This window comes from Bombina bombina, chromosome 1 (assembly GCF_027579735.1).
Source record: "Bombina bombina isolate aBomBom1 chromosome 1, aBomBom1.pri, whole genome shotgun sequence".
Taxonomy (NCBI): Eukaryota; Metazoa; Chordata; class Amphibia; order Anura; family Bombinatoridae; genus Bombina; species Bombina bombina.
The window spans coordinates 302425227-302438134 of NC_069499.1; the positions used below are offsets into that span (position 1 = coordinate 302425227).

The window sequence follows — 12908 nt, forward strand, 5'->3', positions numbered from 1 at the left end:
TTGCGGATTTAGGGGTTAATAATTATATTAGGTAGTTGTTGTTTTCTTAATACTTTGCGCAGGAGGTTAGTTTATTTATTTCTTAATACTTCGTACGGCGGTTAGTTTTTGTTATTTATTTATTTTTTTAAATACTTATTGCGGGCGGTTAATATTTTCTTTTCATACTTATTGCAGGCGGTTAGGTGTTTTTTTCATACTTATTGCGTGTGGTTCATTATTTTTTTTTAGATACTTATTGCGGGCATTTTGTTTTGTTTTTTTGTAATGCTCCGTTTGCCTTCGCTGCATCCCGGTGGATTCCTAAAATGTCAGGGTGGTGAAAGAATTCACCTGCAGTGGATTCTTTCACCACCCTGCCATTTTCGGAATCCACTGCATCCAGGTGAATTATTTTGGTTGCGTGCGCAGTCAACATTCTGTTGGCTGCCTCGCAATGCCAACATTCCTTTGAGGATGCTTGTGCAACTGCCGATGGCGATGGACGCGTTACAAACGTAAATATAGTATAGATTTGCTTCATTCTTCAGATATCCTTTGTTGAAGAAATAGCAATGCACATGGGTGAGCCAATCACATGAGGCATATATGTGCAGCCGCCAATCAACAACTACTGGGCCTATTAAGATATGCTTTTCAACAAATGATATCAAGAGAATGAAGCAAATTAGATCATAGAAGCAAATTGAAAAGTTGTTTAAAATTGCATGCTTGTTCTAAATCATGAAAGAAAAAATTTCGGTTTCATGTCCCTTTACGTGCAGATGCAGTAAGTTATGACTGTGTTTTGCTAAAATAGCCTTTGTTTATGAAGATAAAATTTGAGTTATGATTCATTGATAAAATGACGACATGATAGTGGGTGGCCTCTTTCAAACAATTATGGATGTCTGTTTTAAAACACATTTTTCTATTATGTTGTGCTGGAAAAAAGACCATTGCATTGAATTGTAGCCTTCTATTGGAATTGAGTTGTAGCCTTCAAATCACTTTTAGAGGTAGAGAAAGTCTTTATAGATCCCTCCAGGGCCGCCATCAGGGGTAAAAGGGGTGACTCCTGACAGGGGCCCCATGAGGCAAGCACAACTATTATTATTTTTTTTTAGAGTGTGCACTAAACCACTATGCACAGTGTGAGACAGACTTGGCACTTCGGTTTGTTCAGTGTGTGCCTGAGTCAGACGGCAGATCACTTTCATTTGCAGAGTAGGTAGGACTTACTTAGCAAATGGTTTTTATTTGTTTGTGCAATTTTAGATTGTAACTTCAGTGTGGTAGTTGAAATGAGACAGGTTAACTTAACACTGTTCAGTTTACACTACAGCTGACTTAATTTTGAAATACATACAAACAAGCCTAAATCCAGACTTTAACCAGATCTAATGGTATGAAACTGAATACCACAGCTTATGGTTCCACCAAGACCATATAGAGTGCAGCATTTTTAAAATCAGATGACAGATGGGAACATTTGTACACCAGATTTGAAGTGGTGCTCTTGGTTGGAGAAAATGGGGGGAACTCAAATCTATGTCAATCTTTAAAAAGTACTTTTCTTCATCTATCCATTCTGACAGATAATTAATGTACAACGTTGAATTGCCAGAAGTTTTTTTGTTTGCAGATTTACAAATATGATTCTTTCAAAAAAAGTGATCTCTTAAATTCTGCTTTTTTTATCATGCATGTCACACACTATTGATTTAGGGCAGGGGTCCCCAACCTTTTCGGACCTCAGGGACCACTAAACTCACAATTTTGAATCCTGTGTACCACTAACATGATTTTTTTTTTTTTTTTTTAAAAAGGTACAAACCTCGATTATGTATGTATGTGTATATATAATATACACATACAGTACATAACAAGTATAGCCATAGCTAATTTTACATTATGTATATATTTACACCTTTTTAAGAATTATTTTTTGGAATTAACTAACTGAATGACAGAACTTAGAGAATACTTCCAAATGACAGATGAAGGGTGAGTGCCATTTTTTGAGCTGGAAACAGAGAGGCAGAAAGTGGGTGGAAAAGAATTATGTTTAAAAGGACCACAAGATTTCCAAGTTACCTCCCAGTGAGGAATTATTCAAAACTACTTATGATAATGGACAGACATTGGAGTAATAAGTTAAGTTTATATCAGAAAGCTGAAGCTCTCAATATGGATGTAAACAATGACTGATGTTCCTGGCAATTACTATAATACTGGTGAGATATGGCTGATCTCATGGATGGCAATTACTGGAAGGACTTGTGCGCAGGAAAATTATTAGAATTTAAAATAATTCATATTAAATAAAAAGAAAAAAAAAAAGAAGATGGAGGGGAGGAAGACAAACATTGATGTAAGTCCATCTGAAAGAATTAGGAAAACTACTACAAAGACACAGGTAAAGGGAAGAAAATAAATCAAATATGAGAATTTATTTATTTATTTATTTATATATATACTATAATTCCACTATTTCAAGCCAAGACTATACCAACCTCTGCTGGCTTTAGAATGGAAGTATCTTCTTCTGAGCAGTGCGCTGGGCGGGAGGAGTTAAAAATACGATCTAGCTACGCAAGTTCTGCAGTACTACGCAACATGCGTAGTTAGATTGTAATTTAACTCCTCCTCAGTCGGTTTTCACTGATGTACAGCCAGGCACTGTAGGGAGTTGACGCAACAGGGGTGACACCATCAGAGTAGATTAATTCTTGCTTGATGGTGTCAAGGACCACCAACATCTTCTCGGGGACCACCAGTGGTCCATGGACCACTGGTTGGCGACCGCTGATTTAGGGGATGGCAATGTGCAGAAATGTTACCTTCTGTGAGTGTTTCTGTGGGTGTCTATGTTTATGTCTTTGTGCTTTTGTTGGTGTCTCTATGAGTGTGTATGTATTGTTTTTCTGGGGATTTCTCTGTGAGGGTTTGTTTGTTTGTCTGTCTTTGTGCATTTTCTGTGGATGTCTCTGTGAGGATGTGTGCCTATGTCTTTGTGCATTTTCTGTGGGTGTCTCTGTGAGGGTGTGTGTGTATGTATGTCTTTGTGTGTTTTCTGTGGATGTCTCTGTGAGGGTGTGTGCGTATGTCTTTGTGCATTTTGTGTGTGTGTCTCTGTGAGGGTGTGTGTGTATGTCTTTGTGCATTTTCTGTGGGTGTCTCTGTGAGGGTGTGTGTTTTCTGTGGGTGTCTGTGAGTGTGTATGTCTTTGTGTGTTTTCTGAGGCTGTCCCTGTGGATGTTTCCTTGGGTGCATGTGCAAGTTTGTGTTTGAGTTTGTGTGTGTCCATTGTCTGTTCCTTTTTAGGACATTTTGACCTTATACTGATTATTCACATCTTTCTACAGACTTTGAGAATAATGAGATCTTTCTGGAAGCCACCAATCCACCACTTAACCTTTAAATTATTGTTTAGGGCAGTTCAGGGCCCTTCCTTGCAGCCACTGCATGCTGTTGTCATCATATAGTTGGCATCTTCCTTGACAAAAAAATAATCAGAACTCCATATTTTGTCTTGTAAATCTCCTTTTTTGACAAAACTGTAGTCTACCTCATTACTTGTCAGTCAATGTAAACAAGTGCTGAGTGTCTGTGTGCGTGTCTGTGTCTGAGTGTGTTTGTGTGTTTCTTTGCGTGTCTGCTAGAGTGTCTATATGTGAATCCTTATGTGTGAGTGTGTGTTTCAGTGTATGAGTGTGTCTGTGTGTTTCTGTGTTTGTGTGTTACTAACTTTACAACATTTTCAAGTTTGACTACACTTAAGAATAAAGTGAATTTACATTTTAGTCACTTGGTCAAAAATTGCACATGTCAAGGGGGGGCCCTGATCAATGGTTAAGTCAGGGGCCCCAAATTTTCTAGCGGCGGCCCTGGATCCCTCTCATATCTAAGCAGTCTTGTTTGTTTTTATTGTCTAGTTCTCTCTCTTGGTGAGACTGCAAAGATACACATTTAATTTTAATGAAGACGGATCTAAAATAAACTCCCAGTATCCGATTGTGCCGATCATGATATTACTGTATAGCACTGCTTGCAGCCCTGGAAATGGAGGGCAGATAATATGCAATGGGGCTATATTGTGAGAGTTAGGTTGTAGCATCTGGTATTATGACCTTCTAAGCCATTTGTTTGCATCAACCTATAATTAATGCTTTATCTTACAGCTGATCTATACACACCTGCCCACCTCTTGTCCTTTAGGACCATATGCAGGAAGGTATGGGTGAATCTTCTTGAGGTTAATTAAAATTAGTCACTATTTCATCTGAGCTCACAGTAATATTTACATCTTGCCCTTTCGGTTAGGAGATTATACTCATCTGTAAGGTTTGATGGGGATTATTCCAGATTGTAGTTCGTTATTGTCATGTTCCCTTAGTACAATGTTATTTTTTTTTGCTTGCAGATCCTCAGTTTGAAACTCAGTGTGAATACGTTCATGGGACTTTAAAACAATTTGATGATTGGGTCTGCGGATTATCTCCTGATATCACGAGTCCCTTCAGTCGTTATGATATCTCTGAATTCTGGGTCTATGCAGATTACAAATACCTGGCTGAAGTCTTTAAAGACAAAAGTGATTTGCTTCAGGTAAAATATACTCTTAAATGCTTATATCCCTGATTTATGATTTGTAAGTATACTTTATTTTTCATATTCAACTCCCTAATTTAATGCTGGGAATATTTATATTCTAATTGTCCACATTGTTTTGTTTTCCTTTTTTTAACTGTGCTGGATAATTTTAATGGAATGACCTGTTCTGGTTATTTTTGCTAGTATTTTATAAAAAAATCATGCATGAAAAATATTTTGTATGGCGCAACCTTATATTATTTATGACCAAGCACCTTTTTGGTGTGAAGATGAGCATATTCTTGGTTTATTGTTTGCACCTACCTCATCCATATTGATTGACTTTCCATTGGCTAAAAGCCAAATGTTGCATGTAATTTGTGTGGGAAAAAAACAAAAAACCTTGCTGAGTATGTCACTGGCTCAGGAATGGTAAGAACCAGGATAGTCTTAAAGGGACATAGTACCCAAAAAATGTATTTCATTGTTTAGAAAGAGCATGCAATTTTAAACAACTTTCCAATTTACTTCTATTATTTAATTTGCTTTATTCCTTTAAAATCCTTTGTTGAAAAGCATATTTAAATAGGATCAGTAGCTGCTGATTGGTGGCTGCACAAAGATTCCTTGTGTGATTGACTCACCCATGTGCATAGCTATTTCTTAAACAAAGGATATCTAAATAATGAAGCAAATTAGGTAATAGAATTAAATTGGAATGTTTACATTTGTATTCTCAATCTGAATTATGAAAGAAAACATTTGACTTTCATGTCCCTTTAACATAGTGTTTCTTAAAGGGACATAAAAGTGAAAAATGTGTTTGATCAAAAAAGGATACCTACTGAACAAAGTAAATCTGATAATATAAGTAAAATATATATATTTTTTTTAAACTTGCATGCTCTATCTTGAAAGTTACTTTTTGACTTTTATGTCCGTTTAAACAAAATGGCACTAATCGGTACATTAAATAATCTTGACTTTTATAACACTTGAATAAATGAAAACCCATTTCAGTTTAGTGCCCTTCTTATATTAATAAAATAATACAAGATATGTTTCTAAATATCATAAACCAGGGTGGTACTCATAAAATATTTGCTACATCTGCACTTCTAGACGTCCACTTAGCCACTTGGTTTCATTGGCTGCAATTGTTCTTAAATGGATATGAAACCCAACATTTCTCTTTCGTGATTAAATAAGAGTATGCTGGGGGCGGAGCTAACTGGCGCCCAAGATGGACGCGGGTAACCAGGGCTCCGAAGTTAGGTCGGCACTGTAGCATCTTAGAGCGCATTGAGATGGGAATCCTCCACCCTAGAAGGTGCAATTAACCTGTTGGCGGTCCAAAGACCCTCATACTCGCAATACTGTGAAGCTATAGGAAACGTTATTAGAGCCTAAGGCCTATCCCACTTACCTGGTCACTGCACCGCTACACAATGCCACACTCCGGATGATCACTTGGGGATAATTTTGCCATTTCTTATTATCCCGGTATACGCTACACTTCAAATAGATCAGAGGATAAGGGTGATAAAAGTGCAATCTCACTGCGACCACGTGGGAGGTGGCAGGATCGGCCTCTACAACAGTGAGTAACCACAGCTTCACATAATGCTGCAGATATACAGCAAAATGAATTAGGCACCACAGTTATGGCATTTATAACGGCCTTTATTTAATAAACTTATAAGCCTCAAACTCCCTATGAAGCACAGAGGGTTTGTATATTCTTTATAAAGCATGCAGCAAAGATCTATTTAAGGCTCCTGGATTATATAAGCAACCAATCTTCAACCCAGCAGCAATATTATTTAGGAGGGTAGAGTTAAAGCAAAAACATACAGGACATAAATGCCCGGTTAACAATCTGTATACACTGAGCTGAGAATATAATAGAGAGAGCCACCATCTATCCTATAAAAATACAGCACTATGTCAAAAAGACGGTCACCAAGGGCTGATAAATTGAGCAAGGGCTTAACTACAAATACACCCAAAGTACATACTTTCTTTAAGACTTTGGACACTGCAATGGCTGAAACTTCAGATAAACCTGAAAAAGCTCAACTTGACATTTCAGACTCAGAAATAGTTCCTGAAGTAGATGCCCCAATAACTAGGGCAGATTTACAGGCCTTACCCTCCAAGGAGGACTTTACAGCATTCATCACTCAAGTCAGTAATATGATTAAAAAAGAAATTGGTGACATTGGAAACAGCATTGTCGAGTTAGAAGAAAATGTTGCACAAACAGACAGAATGCTAGACACCCAAATCCGACAAACCTCCCATAACTCCTCTTTGATACAGCAACTCCAGGATCAGGTCGAGGACCTGGACAATAGAGGGAGGAGCCAGAATATAAGGATCAGGGGCATACCTGAAACCAAAAAATCAGCTGAAGTCCTATATTACCTACAAAAGTTATTTAACATACTAATGGGCAATGAGGAATAAATAGAATTTCCACTAGATCACTACCATCATGCCCTGAGACCCCCTCCAAAGGACTCAGCACCACTGAGAGACGTTGTGCTCAAGTTCACAAGCTTTAGAAATAAGGAGAACATCCTCACAGCTGCAAAAAAGAAATAGCCTATTCATCACGAGGGGTGTCACTTCCAAATCTATGCTGACTTTAGACAGTTAACTTTGACCAAGAGGAGAGAGGCAAGATACCTCATGCTACATCTAAGAGATCTGGGTATTCCCTACAGGTGGGGCTTCCCCTTCTGTTTGAAAGTCATGAAGGACAGCAAACCAGTCATTTACAAAACCCCAGAGGATTTAGATGCCTTCTGCTCCCAGCTGTAGATCAAGAAACCAATTCCTCCATCATCTCAAGAACATACTCGAAACACTGATACTTCTAATCAGCAAAGACAAGCCTGGACCCAGGTTTCCTACACAAGGAAAAATAAAATCTCTTAAAATTCTCCTAAGCTGGAAACCAAACTCCAATAACCTGAAGAAATTGTAGGTTGCTATACTGCTTTCCTTGGAACACTAGATGTTAGAATAAAAGGATGGTATGTTAGGGGTAATATGAACCTGACGGCAGCCATCTTGTTCCCCGCATCCATTTTGTAATGATTAGACTTTTATTATAGTGGTTTATTATGTAGTAAGAAATATGCTGATGTTAGGGAGACTTGCATAGATATAATAGCCCTGAGAATGACCCTGTCGATGTGCATTGTTATCTCTACAAGATGTCAAACGGCTGTGATTTGTGCTGGGCCAGGAGGCCCAGTTACTGTTTATCTGTAGTTAGGTATTCCTGTAGAAATGACTCCCTAACACTCCTTTTATTCCAATTATATTTTCTATGAGTTTCTTTGTTCTTATAGAAATACCATGTGAAATGATGTAATTATGAATACGTCACTTGTTAAACCTATATGCTGTAACTCTTATTGTAAGAATATTATAATATCTAGGGAGCATATATATACATTGTATCATTTTATATGTTATGTTTAATTGTAATGTATCTTTTCTGTATCCCTTTAATATTCAATTGTAGCTAGACGCATAGTGACCTTTATACACACATTTTACATGTACTTTTAAACCCTTGAGCTATGTGTGAGAAAACACTGCTGATGTAAGGAATTTTAGTTAGGTCAAAGGTAGCTATACATCAGATTGGAATATTTTGAGATCCTACATTACTCCTTTTTCCTGTCAGTCATAAATTTACTTAATATCTTCAAGGATATCTGACAAATGTGATGTACAACTTACAGGATGCCAGATGTTTTCCTTATCTTAGAAATGAGCTAATGACTACAGATTTCAATGTATTCTGAAATGTATATAAATAAAGTTAGAGTTGTTCTGCAAACATATCCTTGTGTATTTTGTGGAACAGCCCTCCAAGTACTTGTAACAACTTTGCAGTGCAGATACCAGAGTCCTGAAGCAGAGGAGAACAAGAGGGTCGTGGTCCTAGAGGAGTCCTCTAACACTAGATGTTTGGCCTTCTTCTTGAATGTCTGTATGGAACTTTCATCTTCCCAGTAAGATGGCTCATCCTTTTCCCCCTCCCCTCCACATGTCCCCTCCCCTCTTTCCACATAATCCTAATCAAAGATGACCAACTATTTCACACTGTTATGGGACAGTTAAATGAATCCAAGGAACTGGAGAGGTTCATGCTCTCTATCAGATTACTAATATGAAACTTATGTCAAATCCCTCTCTCCCATAATACCCCTTCCCCTCCCTCCCCTCCTCCTCCTCCCCTCATTACCCTCCTCCTAGTGGAAACATTTTTATTATCTGTAACTACCAATTGTTGAAAGGCGTCCCTCTTAAGTACCATCTGCTTTATTGGATCAATGCACTAAGCATTTGAGACCCCTTCTCCCTTCCCATCCTATATTAGATTAGCTGACCAGCTACCAAAAGTTCTAGCTGTCACTTAAACCCCTCTCTTCCATAGGTATTTGCTTTGGCTTTGTTTGTTGTTTGTTTATGTTTCAATGTTGTATTTACACTTGTTTTTATTATTCTAGTTTAACTGTTACCTCCAGAGAACTAAAGCTTTTCTACTCTTCTTTCTCCTCCGTCCTCTTCTCTCCCCATCTTGGCCCGGCTGGGCCCAAATCCACCCCACAGAGGATGTTATGCAGGTAAGCGTTAAGCGATACAGGGCACATTACAGACAGGTAACAGACCTGACACTCATTTACCACCTACCTACCACAGTCATTCCTACGATAACAACCTCACAACACAAAATATATTTACCTCCTTACACATGGGAACACAATCTTTTAAGTTAATTTCCCTAAATGCAAAAGGGTTGAATTCACCAACTATGCGCTCGGTGGCCTTATCAAGGTTTTAAAAATCAAAAGCTGATGTTGTTTTCCTTCAGGAAACACATTTTCCTAAGGATTGTCCATCAGTTTTTTCTAGCGGAGATTTCCCAATGGGTTACTTCACATCAAACACTAAGAAAAGAGATGGAGAAGGCATATTATTACACAGATCCCTCCGATTTCAGTTGCTGACCATGGACTCAGATCCCGGGGGCAGATGGCTTATACTTGTGGGAGTTTTACATAACAGACCAATAACACTGGCGAACATTTATGCGGCAAACACCAAACAAGCCAAGTTCCTCCATAGAATCACCAGTAGAATACAGCAAAGTCAAAAAGGCTCCCTTCTATTAGCAGGTGACCTGAATATAGCATTGGAGCCAACCATCGCTTGCTCTACAGGTTATAGTGGTATTTCCCCTGAAATCCTTCATAGACATAGGTTCATATCTCTATTCTCTTGCACTGATAGACACTTGGAGGGCCAAACATCCAGGACAAAAAAAAAATCACTTTTTATTCCAACCCCCACAAGAGTTATTCGCGTATAGATTACATTTCTCCAACATAGGTGTGTCCGGTCCACGGCGTCATCCTTACTTGTGGGATATTCTCTTCCCCAACAGGAAATGGCAAAGAGCCCAGCAAAGCTGGTCACATGATCCCTCCTAGGCTCCGCCTACCCCAGTCATTCTCTTTGCCGTTGTACAGGCAACATCTCCACGGAGATGGCTTAGAGTTTTTTAGTGTTTAACTGTAGTTTTTCATTATTCAATCAAGAGTTTGTTATTTTCAAATAGTGCTGGTACGTACTATTTACTCAGAAACAGAAAAGAGATGAAGAATTCTGTTTGTATGAGGAAAATGATTTTAGCAACCGTAACTAAAATCCATGGCTGTTCCACACAGGACTGTTGAGAGCAATTAACTTCAGTTGGGGGAACAGTTTGCAGTCTCTTGCTGCTTGAGGTATGACACATTCTAACAAGACGATGTAATGCTGGAAGCTGTCATTTTCCCTATGGGATCCGGTAAGCCATGTTTATTACGATTGTAAATAAGGGCTTCACAAGGGCTTATTTAAACTGTAGACTTTTTCTGGGCTAAATCGATTGATTATTAACACATATTTAGCCTTGAGGAATCATTTTATCTGGGTATTTTGATATAATAATATCGGCAGGCACTGTTTTAGACACCTTATTCTTTAGGGGCTTTCCCCAAGCATAGGCAGAGTCTCATTTTCGCGCCGGTGTTGCGCACTTGTTTTTGAGAAGCATGGCATGCAGTCGCATGTGAGAGGAGCTCTGATACTTATAAAAGACTTCTGAAGGCGTCATTTGGTATCGTATTCCCCTTTGGGTTTGGTTGGGTCTCAGCAAAGCAGATACCAAGGACTGTAAAGGGGTTTAAAGCTTAAAACGGCTCCGGTTCCGTTATTTTAAGGGTTAAAGCTTCCAAAATTGGTGTGCAATATTTTCAAGGCTTTAAGACGCTGTGGTGAAAATTTGGTGAATTTTGAACAATTCCTTCATGTTTTTTCGCAATTGCAGTAATAAAGTGTGTTCAGTTTAAAATTTAAAGTGACAGTAACGGTTTTATTTTAAAACGTTTTTTGTACTTTCTGATCAAGTTTATGCCTGTTTAACATGTCTGAACTACCAGATAGACTGTGTTCTGAATGTGGGGAAGCCAGAATTCCTATTCATTTAAATAAATGTGATTTATGTGATAATGACAATGATGCCCAAGATGATTCCTCAAGTGAGGGGAGTAAGCATGGTACTGCATCATTCCCTCCTTCGTCTACACGAGTCTTGCCCACTCAGGAGGCCCCTAGTACATCTAGCGCGCCAATACTCCTTACTATGCAACAATTAACGGCTGTAATGGATAATTCTGTCAAAAACATTTTAGCCAAAATGAACCCTTGTCAGCGTAAGCGTGGCTGCTCTGTTTTAGTTACTGAAGAGCATGACGACGCTGATATTAATATCTCTGAAGGGCCCCTAACCCAATCTGAGGGGGCCAGGGAGGTTTTGTCTGAGGGAGAAATTACTGATTTGGGGAACATTTCTCAGCAGGCTGAATCTGATGTGATTACATTTAAATTTAAATTGGAACATCTCCGCATTTTGCTTAAGGAGGTATTATCCACTCTGGATGATTGTGAAAATTTAGTCATCCCAGAGAAACTATGTAAAATGGACAAGTTCCTAGAGGTGCCGGGGCTCCCAGAAGCTTTTCCTATACCCAAGCGGGTGGCGGACATTGTTAATAAAGAATGGGAAAGGCCCGGTATTCCTTTCGTCCCTCCCCCCATATTTAAAAAATTGTTTCCTATGGTCGACCCCAGAAAGGACTTATGGCAGTCAGTCCCCAAGGTCGAGGGAGCGGTTTCTACTTTAAACAAACGCACCACTATTCCAATAGAGGATAGTTGTGCTTTCAAAGATCCTATGGATAAAAAATTAGAAGGTTTGCTTAAAAAGATGTTTGTTCAGCAGGGTTACCTTCTACAACCCATTTCATGCATTGTCCCTGTCACTACTGCCGCATATTTCTGGTTTGATGAACTGCTCAAGGTGCTCGATAGTGACTCTCCTCCTTATGAGGAGATTATGGACAGAATCAATGCTCTCAAATTGGCTAATTCTTTCACTCTAGACGCCTCTTTGCAATTGGCTAAGTTAGCGGCTAAGAACTCTGGGTTTGCTATTGTGGCGCGCAGAGCGCTTTGGTTGAAATCTTGGTCGGCTGATGCGTCTTCCAAGAACAAGCTACTAAACATTCCTTTCAAGGGGAAAACGTTGTTTGGTCCTGACTTGAAAGAGATTATCTCTGATATCACTGGGGGTAAGGGCCACGCCCTTCCTCAGGATCGGCCTTTCAAGGCAAAAAATAGACCTAATTTTCGTCCCTTTCGTAAAAAAGGACCAGCCCAAGGTGCTACGTCCTCTAAGCAAGAGGGTAATACTTCTCAGGCCAAGCCAGCTTGGAGACCAATGCAAGGCTGGAACAAGGGAAAGCAGGCCAAGAAACCTGCCACTGCTACCAAGACAGCATGAAATATTGGCCCCCGATCCGGGACCGGATCTGGTGGGGGGCAGACTCTCTCTCTTCGCTCAGGCTTGGGCAAGAGATGTTCTGGATCCTTGGGCGCTAGAAATAGTCTCCCAGGGTTATCTTCTGGAATTCAAGGGACTTCCCCCAAGGGGGAGGTTCCACAGGTCGCAGTTGTCTTCAGACCACATAAAAAGACAGGCGTTCTTACATTGTGTAGAAGACCTGTTAAAAATGGGAGTGATTCATCCTGTTCCATTAAGAGAACAAGGGATGGGGTTCTACTCCAATCTGTTCATAGTTCCCAAAAAAGAGGGAACGTTCAGACCAATCCTAGATCTCAAGATCTTAAACAAATTTCTCAAGGTCCCATCGTTCAAGATGGAAACCATTCGAACTATCCTTCCTTCCATCCAGGAAGGTCAA

At 39.3% G+C, this 12908-nt stretch overlaps 1 protein-coding gene across 2 annotated transcripts in view; it reads left to right on the forward strand.

The window, feature by feature from the left end:
• HSPBAP1 (HSPB1 associated protein 1) overlaps positions 1–12908 on the forward strand; it is a 485172-nt gene that overhangs the window by 172478 nt on the left and 299786 nt on the right. For both annotated transcript variants that reach the window (XM_053698076.1, XM_053698077.1), the window contains exon 3: positions 4406–4590. In XM_053698076.1, the coding sequence (XP_053554051.1) occupies positions 4406–4590 (185 nt within the window). The remainder of the gene's footprint in view (positions 1–4405; positions 4591–12908) is intronic.